Consider the following 19,812-nt stretch of genomic DNA (forward strand, 5'->3'; position numbering starts at 1 on the left):
AAGTCCCACATTAGGAGAAATTGGTGTTTTCCCCACCAGTGGTAAATTAAGACACTGCCCATCTTGAAGGATTCTTATTAAGTTCTTCTGCGTCCTGTTCACCTATTTGGGGTCTACAAAATTTGGCAAACCCTATCCAAGTTCCTGTAGTCAATGCCATATTTCTAACAATGAATTCCTTTTTATCAGAAGTGGAATGGTAGAATTCTTCACACAGCTTTAACCTACTTTGGGACTCACAGGAACATTTCCGATAAGTCTTTACTCATGGAGCACTCGGGTAACACTTTGATGGTCTGGTACACGTTCTTCCTTGTGGTTGGTCTGTTTGGGATTTACCTATAGTTTCAATCATCTTTTGAAGCTACTCCCTAGTGTGACTTCCCATCTGACTCTTGAAAGACTACCTCTTTAGTTCCCATTACTTGTTCACAGCACAGAGTTCAGATGTTCCCAGCCTCTGACAACTGTGAAGTATATTAACCTTTGCTCAACCCTTTACTTCATTCCCAAGGTCCTCTCTGGTATTGAGCAGAAATTGTTGCTTCCTTCCTTTTCAATAGGATATGTTCTTCTAACCTCACAGGAACTGCACAATTCTGTAACATAAGGTCAAGCTTCCAAAGTTCCCTTTGTCGTTTCTTGGGTCCTCCATCTCCACATCCACAGAGGAGTTAGATTTGCCAAATATGACATGTATGTCTCAATGTTGGGTAGAAAGATTCATGAATTGACTTTTCAGCTGCTCAAATGTGTAGGTTCATTTTGGGTATAAACTTTAACTTGGTCGTTGTTTAATTATTTTTTATTTGAAAGGTTTTATATAGCGCTGGCTAGACCCAGAGGTATCAGAGCGCTTTGCTTGAGTATCAGACCATAGTTACAGGTTACATTGTTACAAAGGTTACACAGTTATTAGAGCATAGCTACATAGTTACATGTTGGGTCGAGACAAGCAACAAGGACAATATGCCTAAGGGATCAGACTGATTTGCATATGGCCATGCCTGAAATGGGGTGGCTGAGTGAACTAAAGTATGGTGATGGATTAAACCCAGATCAGTTGACTGGGGGTGAGTGTTTGATTTGCTCAAACGCTCCGTCCATCATCCCCTTTTGTATCGCTTTGGTCGCCCTAAGTGTGGCAGGGTATGCTCAGACGTGAGTCCCTTGCTCACTTGGCCACTGGATTCGAGATAGCCTGGCTGATGAGGATTATGAATCCGAAACCGGTCCCAGGATGCTTGTTTCCGGTCCATGGAAGACATGGCTTGGCAGTTCGGGCTGGAGTGTTCCCATGAGGCACAGGGTCAGACTGATTTGCATATAGCCATGTCTGAAATGGGGTGGCTGAGTGGGCTAAAGAATGGTGATGGATTACACCCAGATCAGTTGACTGGGGGTGAGTGTTTGATTTGCTCAAACGCTCCGTCCATCATCCCCTTTTGTATCGCTAAGGGAAAAAGCAGGCAAGGGGAAAGATTCATTGGAGAGGGGGTAGGAGCAGCGGAAGTAGACAGCGAATGGAGGAGGGGGAGGGGCAGAGACGCAGCATGAACAAAGAGGAGTAGGGTGACTAGGGCACAAACCGGTAGAGGAGTAATAGCTGCGTCCAAAGTCCGGTAAGCTGTGATTCCAGGGGAAGTGGTATAATTCCCCCAACTCCGTTGCGAGAGGCTCTCTTTTCACAATTGACTCTCTCAGAGGGGTCTCTGAAACTTCAAGGCCTACCTACTGGATCCTTCCCTAAAAAAAGGGGGGAGATAGGGAGTGCTTTAGCAAGGGGCACCATACCATGCCTCAACTGTGAGTGGCTCCCTTGGCGCTGTGAACTTTCTCAGAGGGATCACTAAGACTCCAGAGTATAAGTAATTGGATCTTTCCCCAACAAGGGGAGAAGGAGTACTTAGTTAAAGGGCACAAGGGACAGGGGGCTAGGCGGCATAGCAGGCAAGGGGAGGGTAGATAGGGGCAGAGGAAGTAGAATGAAAAAGGGAAAGCGGTAGGGGAGGGTGAGAGTGAGAGAGAGAGAGAGAGAGAGCATGAAAGGGGGGAGGGTGAAGGGGGCACAAACCGGTAAACGGGTAAAAACCTCGTCCAAGGTCCGGTAATCTGTGATCCAAGGTGAAGTGGTATCATTCCCACATCTCCGCTGCGTGAGGCTTCCTTTACACAGTTGATTCTCTCAGAGGGGTCTCTGAGACTCCAAGACCTACCTACTGGATCCTTCCCCAACAGGGGGAGAGGGAGTGCTTTGGTAAGGGACGCGTACTATGCCTCAGCTGTGCATGGTTCCCTTGATGCTGTGGACTCTCTGAGGGGTCACTGAGACTCCAGAGTAAGAATATTGGATCTTTCCACAACAAGTGGAGAAGGAGTGCTAGTCAAAGGGCAACAAGGGACAGGGGGTTAGGAGGCGGGTCGGCAGGGAGGGGAACAAACGGCAAAAGAACATCGCATTAATTACAGAAATATAACACATTCAATACCAGGGTAAATTAACGATCCAGAAAAAGACAGGATCCACGAAAGGCAAGGGTCAGCGAGGACGGAGGGAGTCCGCAAGTTGAAGAGTACCACATGGAAAGAGATACGGATAGCAGAAAAGGAAATGTATACGTTGTAGAGTCACTCAGGAAGGAGATACAAACGGGAAAGCTCGGAATCACAAAATAGTGATATTAAATACAAAGAACTACTATATATACTAGTGGTTAGAGTTGTAACTATGCGAAATAGAAAATTCACTCAGGGTTCCGTTTTCACAACGATTAGGGTAAAAACGATTTTGTAATGTGCAAAGGTCTGAACCGGGTGACAGCAAAAGACAAGGAGGTAGAGTCTGTGTCCTAGTGCACTGTGTGTTTGGGGGAAACATGATCATGCGTCAGTCTGTGCTCATTTGGAATCAAAAGGAAGACTGAAGAAAAACAAGTTGCCATATTCCAAAGCAACCACTAGATGTCAGAAGGGTACATAGCATTTGAATCTTCAATGCTGGAACATTCCAACTGAACAGCTGTTGCTGTGATTTCTACATGGCCAACCCGCATAGCGATATGAAGCAAACCTCCTGCAGGTACTCCACATTTAACTGACAGTCTAAGAAACTTTTTTTGTTTGTTTCACAATCCTTTATTGGAAGATCAGAACAGTGTATAGGGGAAGGAAGAATGGGGAACCAAAGGTACCATGCATGAAATAGTAATACTGTACGAAAAAACAAAGAGCAAGATGAATCCGAGTGCTAGGTGCATAGCATGGGGTGTTCCCAAGAGGCAGGGGGCCCTGAAAACCCAAGCAGGGCCATATCAAGGGTCCATATCTGTACACAGAATGATCATGACAAAAAAACGAATAAAGAAAAGCGGACAGGGACTCCATACTCTCATCCACACGCCCCAGGAAAAGGGGAGAGAAAGGGGAAGAGAGGAATGAGATGAGTCAAAAAAGAAAGATGTGGCAAAGGTGTTAGTGGGAGAGTAAAGTGGGGAAGTAGGCATGCACCCTCACGGATCCTGCCAGATGGGATCCCAAGGTCAGTGTGATTATAATATCTGGTCACCCTTTTTGGGGGGCAGGGTAGCTCTAAAGGGCTACTGGGCTTCGTTCCGGAGGAATACCGGCCAGGTGAGGAGGAAGGTCTCGATCTTATCCTGTAGATTATATATGGCCTGCTCATAGGAGGTTATCTCTTACATCGTCGAGAGCCATTCATCATGATCATTTAGCGCCAGGACACCTCCGGGTAACAGTGCGCTTTAGAAATGTGAAAAATAAATAAATAAATAAATGATATGGGGGGCGCAACTCGTGGATAATGCAGCTCTTAGCTGCAATGAAAGGAAACTTTTTTTTTTTAATCCTTCATTGGCCTATTTCCGTCCATACGTTTGACGTTTAGAAGCATAGTAAATAAACCAGTCATACAATGTAAAAGGGTGATAAAAATTTTAAACAATTGGGCATCAAAATTCTCTTTGCAGTATAAGTCTACCAGATGTCGAATAGGGGTACTTCGAGTCTGTTGTATCTCGTTTCACTTCACCTGGTAGTCCTAAAGTGCAAAGGCAAGTATCAACAACTATCTAAATTAAAATCCGTAGCATACAGTCACAATTAAAATTTATGGTGGAGGTGAAACCATGTTATCAATCAACTATGCAGTTTATAAACCGGATAAAATGGATAGGAATCGCCTTTGTCTGCTGGCAAGTTTATTGTACTCATTAGCCAATGGGCGTATAACTTTCCAAGCAGCATAAATATAGGATACTACTGAACTAAAAATAGATTGATTGTCAGTGCAAAGGCATAAGTTAATGGTGGTGTTAAGGTGTCTTATGTTGCATTTTTTTTTAAAGCTAACAAAGCGTTATTGTCTTTGCGGCTGGGGTAAAAATGCATAATAACACAAAGTGCTGAAGTCTTTCCTTGCCGGCTTTCATACAATTACAGGTAGTGCCACATTTTCATTGGACAAGTCCCTTTTGTAGGTCTTCACCGGGAGACAGCCTAGTCTAAACATTATGAATAGGGCCCTCTTTATTGCCACAAAAGGCAGTCCAGGTATTCCTCATAGCCAGGCAATGGTCTAATTCCCTAAAGCCGAGTGAACAACTTGCCTCCCTGCTATTTATGCCTCCATGCCCAATATTTTTTCTTTATTTCCTCGGTGGTTGAATGCGCCATGTTTTCCGGATTTGTCCAAAACTCCTGGCTTCCTATGCTGATTAAGAGCCCTGCAATATAATTAAGCCTAGGCAACTTTTGAGAGTTGCTGCGACAGGCTTGAGGAAGATTGAGATTTGTTTTTTTCCTTATTCGATGGAAAAACAGATGTGGTTTTAGTCCTGCAACTGCTGAAATACTGTGAATGCCTAGCTTGTGTCTTAGGGCTGCCATTGTGGTCCTTTGGCCAAAATGCAACAAGCGACGCAACAATTGATTTTCTGGTGACCCTTTACATTGTTACAACCCCAGAACTCTGCCCCATAAAGCGCAGCTGCTTGTGCTTTAGCTTGCTTAGTCTCCAATGCTAGCTTCATCAATCTTCTGTTGAAGCAAAGCACTGCATTGGAGTGTTGCAACAGGCTACCCTCGCTCATAAGGTAGCCTCGCTCATAATTTTCTGCTTGGGCCACCAACTTTCCATCAAGTGGTATTTCCAAGTACTCCTATGCACCGACCTTGTCAAGCAGCTGATTGTAAATTTTGAACATAATTGTACTTTGTCTTAGTGGTGTTGATTATAAGGTTCTTCTGAGTGCAGTATTTTTCAAAACCCTTTAATACCTTGTGCATAGAGCGCTCCCTGCATGCCGGATATTTGTAGACGGGTTGCTTTTTCTTTAGCTGTCTGGACTGAATTGTGTAATCCCACGAAGTTGGCTTTTAAGCAAGTCCTTTTTCTTTCTTTTCTTTCTCTACCGCAGGACGAAAAGTATTGGTCACGGAGGAAGAAGAACAACGTTGCAGCAAAGCGATCGAGGGATGCCCGGCGGTTGAAGGAGAACCAGATCACTGTGCGGGCAGCCTTCCTGGAAAAGGAGAACACAGCTCTGCGCACTGAAGTGGCTGAACTGCGCAAGGAGATGGGGAAGTGCAAGAGCATCCTCTGCAAATACGAAAGCCGATATGGCCTGCTGTAAGCTTTCTCCTTCTCTCGCCCTCCTTCTCTGGCCAAGGGGGTGGAAGGGGGTCCCAAGCAAACGCACAGAAGTCTGGTTCCTGTTAGATCCCCATCTTGCAAGACCAACTAAGATACCTGGTGTGTCTGCACTCCAATGGCTAGAACATGGAAGCCATGGGTTAGCTCATCAAGTTTCAGGGGGGTTGGTGTGAACCCCTGTGCAATGGGAGTTCTCTTGTAGGCTCTCTGGATTGGGCGTATATGCTTCTTCTACTACAGCCCCCTTTTACTGGTGTATGGCCTAATAGACTTGTAAATGGAGATTAGAGGCTAGCCCACCAGGTTGCATGTTTGAGGTTGTGTGCCTCCCAATATTTCAGCACGTAACTCTAAACTATGTCACTGGTGGTCAGGTGTTTTGATTCGTATCTTGCAGAACCTGGCTATTTCTTTTTGGCGGGGTTCTCTTTAAAAAAAAAAATAAAAAAAAATGCCTGCTACTTTTAAAGTACTTGCTTAATTTCATGAGGCATTTGTGATTGAATATGCTTGCAGTGTGCTGCATTTAAAATACCATAATTCTCTATTCTATTCGGTTTAATTTGAAAATTGGGGTGCAGCATAGTCTAGGACAGGAATGCGAACTCGGATCTGCATAAACCATATGAATGAAAGATATGCTAAGTTTTTTAAGTCTCGTCGTCTGAGTAGTACACCTCTATGTCCCTAATCTTTATCTCCTTCAGATTTAGTTTGTTTTTGACATTGTCTTATGGGTATGTTGTTGCAGTCTAAAACTCGGTTCCTGCAGTTAGAAGAGCCTTGTTTGAGGAGGAATAATATATGGTCTTCTAGACATAAAACAGCTTGAACCCCAGTTGCCTGGTGTCAATATAAGCCGATAGGGAGAAGCTGTGGCTCTCACAATACAGAGTGATTCATGAAACATTAAAAAATGCAATGTTTTACACAGCTATTTATATAGTATCAAATCTAGCAAATGGACTGCAAATCTTAAAAATACCAGTGTACTGGAACATCCTAAACAGCAGGCCGTTTAACGTCTTGCATCTTTGCAGCCTGCAAGTGAAGATGTAAAACGATTTCACACTGTTTCGGTGGTGACCTACAGTAGGAGAGTTTGAAATCTTAATCTGTGTCCCTTCCAAAAAAGAATTTAGAGAGAGGATTTAAAGTGCTAGATTCCAAAAAAGATTCCTTATCTGAGAAGCTAGAGTATACTGGAAGCAGCTTCCACATGTGACTTTGAGAAGGTGAAACCTTACCTACAGAGACCCAAGGTAGACTAAGATTGGGATTAGTAGTTGCACCGTACCTACAGAAACTATTCCTGGCGGGTGTGCAGTGTTTGTAATAAGTAGAACTGCACAGACACTGCTGAACCCAGCCAGCTCTTAGACACACACTGTATACTCATTGTTTTTCATACAGTAGGAGCGGCTGTCTTCAGCAATAACAAGTTTGAATGGTCCCCTGTGTTAAAAGAGGATCTCCAAAATACATTAGAGATCACATCCCTTTCATTAGATTACATTCTGTGCAAACCTTTACGGCATCGTGATACTGAACAGCGTACCCTCTGGAGCCATCTTGCTGCTTTTTGGAAACTGCAGCAAATGTACCCTAAGACTTCATTTGAAGTAGGGTCTTATCAGAAGGTCCTGACATTAGAGAACTGGTAGCAATTGCTGAAGCAGAATCAGTTCCTTACAGGGCTTGCACACTTGGAACAAACTAATATGTCAAAAAGGTGCGGAAATTAAGTGTTGAGGCATGGGATTTCACCTAAAAATGTCTGTTTGGGCCCCCAAACATTGATCTGACCAAATACCTGAATTATTAGGTTGTGATAATTTAGGCCATAGATGAATGTTCATGAATCCTTGTTGCCAATATGGCAGGTTTTCTGAAAACGATTAAGCACCATGTGAGTTTTAGAAATAATGACCTCCATATTGAAAGAAGGAAGCCATCTTTCACGTAGTAATACCAAGCATTGGCATAGCCAATAGATCTCGCCGTTTGGGCCCGAGAAGTGTTTAACCAGAGCTGTTGGCTTTGCCAAAGTCTATAATCTATATTGTAGCGCAGTATGGCTGCTGTGTAGCATGTTGAAAAGCTATAATAAACAAGTTTTGTAGGCAGTTTTATTAACGTGTCGAGAATAGCTAAATAGTAGAAAGCTCCGATTATTGTTTTAAAATCTCTCACTTTCGAGACACTTGTCAGACTACAAGAAAGAAATGGCGTGAAATTAGGAAAACAGGGGCCCGAGGGTGGGCGTCCAGCCAGCACTCCTGCAGTGCTCGCAGAAGAGAACGAGCCCTGTCCCTGGACAGTCTGTTCTGTGGAAAAAACCCTCCCCTTCCCTTTCACTTATGTACCTCTTCTTTGGGAAACAGCAGGGGTGCTGGGACACTAAGGCGAAGAGGAAGGGGGTGCGGGTGGGAACGATGCAAAGAACCATTCAGAAGTAAAACCAAGAGTGAACAGAAAAGGCGTTACGCATAAAAGGGCAGTCTTCGAGACACTTGTTGGACTACAAGAAAGGAATGGCGTGCAGTTAGGAAAAAATCCCACAGCTGATGAAATTACCATGCAGCCTAAAGTTAACAAGCGCGGTCGCTGGTTGCGAATTCCTCTCATCACGATAGGAATTTGTGATGAGAGGCATTGCTCACCCAATCCAAACGCATTGTGTTTTCTGTTTCCAAAGCTAGCGCACAATGCAACAAAGCGATGTGGACAAGTCACATTTATTTTCGTTCGCCTCCTTTGAAAATTCTATTCTGCTGGACCACCCCCTCCCATGGCTGACTATGATGGATGTCTGTCTGCTAGTAGAGTTAGTCATCTTCTCACCGGTGCCTCCGCGGTACCAGCATGTTTGTGATTCGGGTGGTTCACAGATTGTGCTCTGTCAACAAAACCCCTCCGATGTGGGTGACAAAGACACGAGTCATGATGTGGGCTGGCGTCCAGTGGATTGAAAAACTTACCGTGGGCAAACAACTGTCTAACCCCCAACGCTGCGCAGTTAGTGCCCGACGCTATTTGGGACAGCGTGCAGACACCACGATGAGGCAATGCTGTGGGTAGTGTGTATGTTTTTATAGAACATTTGAAACTCTGCACCGCTCGTCTGCTTAGTCAAGATTGGGCTTGAGAAAGCGTGTTCCCCGACCTGTGGCTATCGGCGAGTGTGCTGATCAGGAGATTTCTGAGAAAATTGACTCAAGATCTCCCCCTCTCTTCCACAAAAACCGCAACACGCCTTTCTGGCCCGTTTGTTTTACTGTCATCTGCCTCATGCTAGTTTCCAGAATCTAGTCATTCAAAGGGAAAAAAAAACACATTTATGCAAACGGCACTGGTTTTTCAATAGTATAGAATAGTTTGCGTTTTACAGCAAACACAATAAGGGTGGGTGTGCGCAGATAGGAATTAAACAGTGAATCAGAGAGAAGGAAAAGAGGGTGGGGAAAAGTGACCGCGCTGGTTTGATTAGTAAAGCGATCCTGGAATGCAGCTGGCACACTGCGCACCGCTGCTCGCTCTGCTCGCTCCTGAGACCCATAGGCCATGGAAGTGAACGTTTTCAGAAAAGGTGGGACATACCCTCGCCTTTGGCCATTTGTGTGCTTTCATTTTTGAAAGCCACACGCAAAGGCCAATGGCATGTGTGGGAGTCCGACCCTCACCGACAAGTCTCTTGGAAGTCTGAAGTGGTTCCAAGAGGCTCTCTCCTAGAGCAGCGCATGCGGGCTGCGCTAGGCGAGACCTAAGAAAGGAAGCCCTCTTCTAAGTACTAAATAGGAGAAAGCCATCTTGCATGGTTAGGCTAGAAGGAAGCCATTTTGCAACTTGTAGGTGGTAAGATGTCTGAGTGCGCTTCAACCAGATGGAACTAATTTGCTTTCCAGTCATTAGCAAGAAAGAAGCCACATTTAGAAGGAAACTGCATTGAAAGTTCTAGTGGGGTAGATGGCATCTTAGACTGTTAAAAAAAATTAATCATGTCTTACATGTTCTGGCTTCAAGCAGGTGTGTAGTCTATTAACATAACGTAACATAATTGAGATTCGTGCTAGGATCTGTAATTTACCGTGCTACCAAACTGCATAAAATCCTTTAGCAAGTGATGTGTGTGTATCACAGTTTAATAAATGCCACAGTGATGGTTTTGCCTGTAGTATGAAAAATATAAAGATTCACTCTACAGAGGGTAGGAATCTTTTTTTTTTAATGTAAGAAAAGTACCCTTCCAGAGCCTCCCTGTTTAAAAAAAAAAAAAAAAAAAAAAAGCTGGCCCTCTGTTGTCAATAACTAGGTTATATAGGTTTCCGAAAGCTGTGGGTTCATGCATCAAAAACCCCATCCCTTGGAACTCCAGTCTGAAATGTTTGGTTGGGGCATGTTCATCTAAAATGAATGCAACCGTAAACAGATTTTTGGTAAGAAAGCTCTCTAGACACCCTGAGGGCATTCCAAACCAACATTGAAGCTACTTCATCGAGGACAGAGTGCAGCATTCATTCCTGGTTGCCAAATTAACAGCAGCCATTAAAGGCACTTACAGCTATGCAAGTATTTAAAGAACAGGAAGCAGCGACAGACTGCAGTCAGTTATCGAGAAATTAGCCCTACCAGAGGTACGTTCTGTCCAAAATTTCCAAACACATCATTTAATTATAGGCCGTGTCAGCCTGCTGGCGTACCCTAAATGTTGAGAACTAAAGCACTGAACATGCTGGTAGAAGAATAGCTCTGAGCATCAGACAGCACCACAACTAGATGTGGCTAAAGTAGACAAAATGTGAAAATGCATCGGTCACAGGTTAAACCACTCTTGGCGGGATGCACAACCAGTCAAAAAGACTTTCAGTGCATGTTCGTGGTTCGAAGTGCTTGCATTACAACATCTTGTTTTGGTCATAGCGTCGCAGCCTCTTACCTTTCACTGATAATACTGCTTGCTGTGTTGGGAAATCTAAAATAACCAACAAGGGAGTGCGATGCAGACCCATGTATCTGACATCTGACCTGGAGCATCAGCCAAGTAGATCTCGTCTGTCTTTTTGAGGGGCACTTCAAGTACATAATGGAGAAAACTGCAAAGAAAGCCTCTCTTAACGTAATCGAAGGGGGCTGCCTGCAGATCTTCCCTTTGAAGACTTTGGAAACATCTGCATCTCCCATAGAGCGGAAACAGACACTTGAAAAGTTTCTCTCTCACTCTCTGCGCTGTCTTTCTCTCTGCTCTCTCTCTCCTCGTTTTCTCTCTCCTCTGTCTCTCTCTTGCTTTCTCTCGCTTTTGCTTTCTCCCTCTCTCTCTCGCTTTCTCCCTCTCTCCTCTTTCTTGCTTTCCCTCTCTCCTCTCTCTCGTTTTCTCCCTCTCAGGAGTTCCGGAACCTCTGCAAAACTGTCTGAGCTGTTCTTATGGTGCAGTATGGAAAAGCAATCCAACAAGATTGGTTGCGGGAAACAGAAGTTGCATTTTCATGTATTGACCACTGCTTTTTGGGCCCTGTTTTTTCCAGTGTGGTAGCAGTGCCGAGCTACTTTGTTCTGAGCAGTGGTAAGGGAACTGCTGAACCTATTGTATACGTAGAAGAGAACTGCTGAGCTTTTTTACCATCTTTGTATCTCCCAGGATTGGACGCCTAAAAAGGGGGAAAGAGATTTATAGCACTACAGATTTTGTCCTATTTTTCCTTACAAGGTAGTATGTGAGAACATAGGCTGAAAGCACAAAGACATGCCCCTAACCCCATAATCGAGCATTTATCCCAAAATGTTATTTGACTGGAGTTAGAATAGATGAGTCCAATCCCTCTAAGGGTGGGAAGTGAGCATGGCCGGATTTTAGAAGGTTAACATTTTAGGGGGTGCTTTGCATATGGTAGACCCTTTATTTAGCCGTAGATACTTCTATGTCAGTTTGTTATCGGTTTTGTCATGTGACATGCTGACAGATGTCCAGATCCGTTCTGTGCATGGAAAGCCAAATGTTGATGAGTGTACAAAAGAAACCACATTTATGTCGCTAAAGAGAAGCAGGCTGTAGTGTCAAACTTGATTGACGGGATCAGCCTGGGTTTTAAAGGAGCTAATGAGATCGTAAAGCCTTTTTATCTACCGTGGAATTTTGAGATAATAACCATAGTATGCATTTGGAATACTGACCAGCATGGGGGTCAGTCTCAGTTTTGGCAGAAAGATGATTTTTAAGATCTTTATCTGGGTTGTCAGAGTTCCAGATAAGTCAAGCACACACCGGCTTAATGTCACCAAATTAAACAAATGGCTCCAGAGAAACGTGCAAAAAAAACCTATGCGGAGATCTGGAGGCAAAGATCCATAAACTATTTTTACAGCTATGGAGATGTGCAGAATCCTTTAATGGTAGGGCCAGAGACAAACTGGAGTGAATACTAACGTGCCAGGACAGAGTCCCGGATTATTTCAAAAAGTAATTCACATATCTGATCCATGGTTGAGAGTAGGAGGTTGTGTAGAAAAATGTGGACGTATTAGAAAATCCTAATCTGATGGACTGTAAACCTGGCTGCTCTTTTTATTTGCCTGAATCAGCTGATGGTCTTGTTATCACCTTTGAATTCTTGGGCTCATCAGCAAGGGCGGTGCAGGTCCCAGGGGTTATATCTTTTAAAGAGCTCTTCAACCACCAGTTTTGCTTATGGTACCCCAGGTTGGTAAAACCTAGCCACTTGCACTTTTCAAGGGCAGCGTGCAAGGGTGGGAACTGTGTTTTCTCTGTCGCCCACAGCTCGTAGACTTACACTGTTTTTGCTTTTATCCAAAGTGAGCTGTCTGATTCCGAGTGACTGGTCTCCCTCCACCTGTAAGACTTTACCATCTTATACACATGGCAAAACGATTTTGGTAACGTGAGACCTGCCTTCCAGCCCTCCCACCCAGACCATCTTTCCATCGTTTCCAGTGAAGACCGTAAGATGCTTGCAGCAGAGCGGTTTCCCCACACATGGACCTTTGCAGTGAAGGGGTTACTTATTACAGATGTGTGGGGGGCAAATGGTCTTCCATCAAGTGTGAAGCTGGGCACCGCGTCAGAGAATCAATGGACTCCATCATGAAATGTTTCCATTAAGTGAAAAGTTTTTAACTAATGTGTGAAAAAAATGATTTTTTTTTTCAGTATTCTTTTGTTACTCTGAGAAAGGTAAAACATGTCAATGTTTTTCATTTTACTATTGGTGGCAGGGAATTAGTTTGTGACAGAATAAGTTAGTCTTTGTCTGATCTGTCAGCTGGAGCGTAATTGGGCATTGAAAGCATTTCTCTCTAAAAAATAAGGTATGCAGATATTGTACAGTGCTTTTGCAAGAGATGGGTGAAAAGTGAAACAGGCCCCTTCAGAGAGAAGTAACTAATGTTTTCCATAGTTATCACTAATGCACATTGTGTAAAAGAGCCGTATCGGCATCCATTTTCTTTGCTGGCAGTCATTTTGTCGTACCACTGATAGCCACTACTTTGTCGGTGTTGTTCACTAGTGGTCGCTTTCCCTTTTGAGCAAATCCTTTATAAACTTCAATGTCATAAGGGTTTTGAGTTGCTGGCTATTATCAGCCTGCCCCCTTTCCACCTTTCTGGTCTTCCCCATAGATAACAGGAAATCAATGGAACCCCTCCTCTTTTTAATTTTTTTTGTTCAATTTTTTTTTAAGAACAATATTGATGGCCTTGCTTACCAGGGGTATTATCCGTTGCTCCCACACAGCTGCCACTGAAGCATAAATGGTGCATGACCCAGTCGGTGCTGTGATTGAAATGAACTAGTTCTCCAGTCATGTTTGACATGATAGTGAAACACATTATTGTGGTGAGAATCCACCTTGGTCACTTTCAACTTCCTGTTTGTCAGTAGGGCTGTGTGGTATTAGGAAATCAAATTCACCATGTCTCTGTGAGCCTGTTCCCGATTCCTCTGCTCCGTAATAGGTTTGTTCTGGTTGATGGAAGCTGTGGTATCATGCAGTACAACATGCAATTTCCAAATAGCGCTGTTAAACCCTACCCTCTAACCTTTCATAGCATGTGCAGTGCCACAAGTGTGCACTTGAACTGGGTGCTATGAAATATTCTTCATTAAAGACCATTCTCATTCTGGTTTTGGAGAGACCATAAGAAGTGTAGGGAAAATCAAACAAAAGCTTGTCTGACGTATGCCATCAAGTGAGGCATTCATTGATAACGGATGTATTGAGGTACGTTGTTGACCAAGGCTTATTACATGGTTGCTTGAAGATGGTGCATCTCATCAGGCTCTATTAAAATGCATGGCTCGGAGCTGTTCTTCGCCGGAGTATGCTTATAGTAAGACCTATCTTAAAGCTAAGTCACTGACCCTTCCCAGGGGTGAGCTGGCTTGGTAAAAAATCAGCAAATTGGCTACCAGGTGCCTCTGAAAGGCTTGTAAAGTTGTCACTAACATGACACCAAACGTAAAATAGTCCTTCTGCCCTTTCAGAGGCATTGCCCTTGCATGCTATTTCACTTATTAGTCAGTCAGGCTTTGTGTGTCCCAGATTTTGTCATGTAGCATCCTTTAGACTTCCAAGTGTGAAGAAAACATTGAGTGGAGTCTCCTGGTTCGTGGTCCAGTGAGAACAAGGCCGTCTGGTCGTTAAGTAGTACAATGATAGTACTTGGAGCATATAACTCTAGGCTTTGTCGCCACACTTGGCCAATCTTTGTACGGAGGTTTGGACACGAGTCAAAATGGCCACCAGCCCTTTGGTCAACTGGCAAAATTGGAGTGGCTTTTGAATAATTTGGTGTAGCCTGTTTTGAAGGCAATGCTACAACTTTCTGAGCTCCAGCATGTGCACTGCACTTGGGATCTGATACACCACCCCTCCATATCTCTTGCCCATACATTACAGGCCGCAAGAGAAAAGCTGATGACCAAGGGGTTACAAATGTCTTGCACCTCATTAACTGAGATAGGTAAAGCCAAGGGGTTGTTTTGAGGATTGTACAGATAATTATGCTGGGCAGAGCAGAACAGCTTTCACAATCTTTTGTTACACCCCTTCTACCAGAAGGGAGGAGGTTATGCTTGCTCATATATGTATAGCAAAGAACCACAAGGCTTAGCTGTGTGTCTCTCCCAGGGTGCCATATTGGGTTGCTGCCTGTGCCAGGGCTGCTCTGGGCAAGATCCTACTGTGTGTTTGGCCTATGAGCACGAGTGTTCTTCGTCTACAGATCTTTGGCTGTTTATTTGTGCTTTTCTCTCACTGTTTGTGTACCTCACACTGCATCGCATTGTTCTTTGCTGCTTTGAAAACAAGAGACCACAAAAATTCGCCCAAACAGTTGCCCGACAATGTAGTATCACGGAACGATGAAAGGACAAGTTGGCTGTTGAGTTTACTCAGGGTAGGTTGTCTCTAGAAAAATGTTATGGGGCGAAAAAGATTGCCTCTTCTTGGGAGAGTAGCAGAACACATCTTCAGTTCCCTAAAGATGACTGTAATGCGAAAGATTCAAGTCATTAAAAGTTGCAGTTCATTGCTGCTTGAAAACGAATCAACCTGCCTCCATTTTTGCAGAATTGGCATTTCGTCCTTTTTAGTTAACAAAGTGGGTGCACAATCCAGTCTCCAAAAAAGCCCCACCTGATCTAGACATCCGTTGTATTCTTTAAATCATTTGGATTTTCAGTTGACCCCATAATACCTTTGCTTTGTGACAGACATATGCAAATGACAACTTGCTCAGGATTTCTCCTAAGATTGTGTGTGGTGATGAAGTGGAAAGGGATATTCCTGGCCCACTGCTGGATGTAGAAGGCCTCGCCAGGTTTCTTTATGCTGTCTCAGTTGATAAGATAGCCTAGCCCCTGTACCAGCAATCTGCCTTCAGTTTGTAGGTTCATCTATGTACAGAGGTATCTCAGTGAGGCCGAAAATGAGTCATCTATGTGAATGAAGTCTACAAAACGAGTAATAGTTACTTTTTTGTTGTAGTACTTACATTTCAAGCTATGTGAAGCATTGTTGATGAGGCGAGGGAATGTTGTGTTGTCTCCCCTCCCCCAGCGTGCTTGCCACATGCCCTGGAGAGGCACTGCTTAACTAGAGAGCAGTTGCTTTAGTTTCACGGTCACAGGAGGGCCTCTGTAGATGCTGTAAAAATAATAAAATGTTGTTCCTGTTTTTATACACACAGGTTTGCTTGGTGTGGTTTATTTCCTCAGTACTAGTTGTTCAGACAAATCGGGGTCCTCTGCGTCTGTGAATGTCAGAGCCTTTGTGATGTCTGGTTTTTACACTGCTGCTTCCCAGAACAGTTGGCATTCAAAGTTCCCCAACCACCTCCTCCTCACCCCCCCCCCCAAAAAAACGAATCCCATGCTGTCCTCATAACTGTCTTGATGTTAGCTTTACCATTCTCAAATCTGCTCCCCTCTCTTTACCACCTTACTGAAACCTGTGCATCTCTACTGCTTTCTACTGTTCTTCTATAATAAACCCATTTTTCTTTTGTTTTCTCAAGAACTAGCCTTTAGCTGTAAATTTAAAAAAATATATTTATATTTTTTAAACCTCACAATTGTGGTACAACCTTTAATAAAAAAAAAACGGAAATTGGTTTGTTGTCCGTTAAGGGGACACAATTATTGGCAATCAAAGAAAAGACTTTTCGTGTGGACTAAACTTTTGCTAGCTATCTCGAATCGCAGATTCTTCACGCTGTTCACCAGAGGCCGGACCGAATCCAGGAAAATCTGTGCAATAGCTCCTGCGCCCTGGCAGGTGGTGCCACAGGACTTTATGCCGACTTTATTATGGCTTCTGGCATGAAGAACTAAGGTCTGCATACAGAAGTTGGTCAGTGACCCACATGACTAATGTCTCTAGTCCTTAGACCCTCAAACATGATTCGAAGTCTTATGACAGACAATCCCTGATGCATCCAAAAGGCCATTAGGGGACAGGAAGTCAAACTTTGTCTCTGAACACAAGAAGCGGGCCTGTCCCGTTTGAAGTCGCAAGATAATTCCTGACCCCGTTGCTGCTTGCCATCTTAAGGTAATTGTGGTACAAAGTCGGAAGACAAGTCCAACCAAAACCTAAAAAGTCCAAGCGAGGCTCCTCGCCTCTGCGCCACTCCCAGGACAAGTCCCACAGTCTGCACTTGAAGAAGCTAACCTTGGCATCGATATCCATTTCCGGCCCTGGACTGTTTTCACCTTGAATACCCCAGGCCATCTTCTATGCCACAGCCCTCTTGAAGACCATACTGCAACTTTTCAAAATGGTTCTGGATCCCTCTGGTGTGCCATCGGGCCCCACAGTGAGCTGTTGGGGCTCCCAGTTCTGTTCCGGCACCATGTAGCCTATTTCATCCTCCGCTCATTTTTCGGCCAACAGGCTGTACCTCTACCCCTTCACCACATACTCTGTTGGTTGCATGCGGAGGGTCCTAGTTCCACTGGTTCTGATTCCAGAGTGCGTCACAACTCTTATAGCATTTCTGGAGTTGTCATCATCTAAGGTCATCCCATGCAGAGACGTATTAAGGTAGGGTCAAAGTGGGCTGGGCCCTAGCCTCTCAGGGTGCCCCCTGATAGAGCAAGCTCTGTTCTACAGAGAGATTTGCCCAGATGACCTTGAATAATTCTTAAACAGATGGTTTTAAATACCGTTATCCTCTGATTTATTTTTTCAGTGTGTATAATCTGTGAAATTCTATTACATACATTTTGCAGTGTTTGCTTCATGCAACGTCCCATAGTATTTTTTTTTACAGGATTTACTGGGGTTTTATTCCACATATTACAAACAACTGTTATCAATACTGCTCATGCATATTAATTCTTGCAATATCATCATTTCCTCTCTGTTGAAATTCTTGATCCAACTCCCACCCCATACCCACCCTTTGTGAGTCGCTTCACTGTTGACTGTCAGTCCTAGTAATGATGGGATGCTTTTGGGTGCGCTGCCTATTCTTGGAGAGTTCATAAGGTGGTTTAAGTTACAGGCTGGTGATTCTTTTCCTATGCTCTCTGACCTATTCCATTCCCTTCTCTCTCAGGTGATGGAGAGCACGAAGAGTATGCCGGTGTCTAGCCCGAGTTAATTGTCGGTATATCATCTCCTAGCCTCCCCCAAGCCTGTGCTGTGTCCAGTGTGCATATACCTCGCCCCGCTTCTCTCAGCAGAATTCAGCCTTCAGAGCTCGCCCGCTTTTCTAGTTCACTCCTCCACGCCCGTACGCTCAGTCCCCCGGCCGACTTTTAATTTCTAGTGATTTCCCGCTTGGCTAGTACATATGCAAGGTCTTGGAATTTCCCTTTTATCTTCGTTTTGGCTGTATGATGGAATCAGCTCAGTAAACAGTGTCCTGGTGTGTGTGGAATCTTTGTCTATGATGTTTTCTATTACTCTTAGTACCTCTTCCAAAAATGTGCAGAGATTGGGACAGTCCCAGAATATATGTAGCACATGAGCCTTTCTTTACCCGCATCTTGTTCAGCCTAAAATGTATTCGACAGACAGAAAACCCTTTTATTTTCATCAAAGAAACTGTAACAAAAGGCGATTAGCCTATTTAGGCTGCATAAAGAAATAACATCCCTCTACAGAAAATCAGACTGGCACCTCACCTTTAAGGCCTCAGAGAATCTGAACACTTTGCCTTTAAGGCCTCCAGGAGGAACTCTGCTCCCATCATGCCCCACAGGTGACAGTTAGGTCAGTTCTTTTTTCCGGCTTGTTCTGTGAGAAACCTAGAACTTGAGCTCTGCTGAATTGGATTGTTTTTCAGTCAGAATTTGTTTTTTCCTGTCTTATTTGACAGTATTTGTTGCTGGTGGTAATTTTTTACCTTTTCTGACTAATTCTTCTAGAATTTTTTGGTCAGTTATGCCACCTTTATTCTACAAATGTCCTTCCTGTGAGAAGATGTCAAAAACAGATCCGCATTCGGTTTGTGTGGTTTGTCTACCTTCCACACATGATGTGGAAAAATGTTATCATTGCCTCAAGCTTTCCAGAAGAACTTTAAAGGAAAGAGAGAAGATTTGGCTTTTGGGACTTTTGGAGAAGGAAAGGCAGCATGAAAAGGGGGCAAGAAGTGGGTTGTCATCTGGAAGACCCCCATCTTCGTCAAAACGTCAAAGGTCTGCTTCTCCTGAAGGTAAAAGCAAGAAAAAACAACATCAGGAAGCGCGTCGACGTTGAAAAAAGTGAGTTCGTCGAAACCAGTGGAAAGAAGTACATCGACGTCTAGGTTATCGCCGGTAAGGCACAAGTCGGCGTCGAAGCGGAGGTCGAGGTCGCCGTCGAGAAGCTTGTTGAGGCGTTTGGTGTCGATTGCTGTGAGGACGACGTCCAGAGTGAGACGATCGACGTCGAGAGAGAAAGTGAGGTCGACGTCGAGAGGTAGAGTGAGATCGACGTTGAGAGGAAGAGTGAGATCGACGTCGAGACCTGAAAAAAGATGATGATCACGGTCGCCGTCGAGACATGGGTCGACGTCGAGACTTGCCTCGGGCTCGAGGCTTGACAGGGCTCTGTCGACGTCGAAGAAGCAAACGATGTCGAGGAAGTCCACGTCGAGGTCTCCGCCGCCTGCCACACGGTCGGCGTCGAGACACTCTGGATCGTCCTCTCTGACCTCTCATAGGTCTTTGTCGAGGTCTGCATCGGCGTCGAGGGCTTTGGCTGACCCTCCAAGGTCTACGTCGAAAGACCTGACGTAGAGGACATCTGTGGACAGGTCTTCAGTAATCAGAGCCTCTCCGCATAAAGAGTCCTCTATTATGGCACATTCTGGCTCGACGTCGAGGAACTCAACGTCAAGGGACAGGCAATTCGTTCCCAGAGAGGCTCCTTCAAGATCTCCGCAGTCTATTCGGAGTTCTTCAGCATCTTCTTCCTCAATGGGAATTCAGATTGTGCAGGTTACCCTGGAGGGCTCTCCGGTGCGTAGAACACCTCCTGTGAACATGTCTCCTAGATGGCTGGAAAGCATACGCCATTGGAAGATGCAGCCAGGGCCTAATGACAGGCCTCTTACTTTGACAGCTTCAAGGACACCGGCTGGTGTTTCTCCAAGAAGATCTAGGTCTCCGGTGCGGAGGCGTTCGCATTCTAGGG

The 19,812-nt window shown here is 44.5% G+C and overlaps 1 protein-coding gene across 3 annotated transcripts in view; it reads left to right on the top strand.

Moving 5' to 3' along the window:
* The window catches only part of TEF (TEF transcription factor, PAR bZIP family member), a 161,271-nt gene extending 145,400 nt beyond the window's left edge, over positions 1-15,871 (top strand). For 2 of the 3 annotated variants that reach the window (XM_078683076.1, XM_078683059.1), the window contains exons 4-5: positions 5,436-5,647; positions 12,480-15,871. In XM_078683076.1, coding sequence (XP_078539202.1) covers positions 5,436-5,647; positions 12,480-12,501 — 234 coding nt within the window. In that variant the 3' untranslated portion in view covers positions 12,502-15,871. Of the gene's footprint in view, positions 1-5,435; positions 5,652-12,479 lie in introns of those variants that run through there. The other variant, XM_078683067.1, reaches the window with a different exon arrangement.
* Positions 15,872-19,812: the final 3,941 nt, after the last annotated feature.

Source organism: Lissotriton helveticus, chromosome 1_1 (genome assembly GCF_964261635.1).
Source record: "Lissotriton helveticus chromosome 1_1, aLisHel1.1, whole genome shotgun sequence".
NCBI lineage: Eukaryota > Metazoa > Chordata > Amphibia > Caudata > Salamandridae > Lissotriton > Lissotriton helveticus.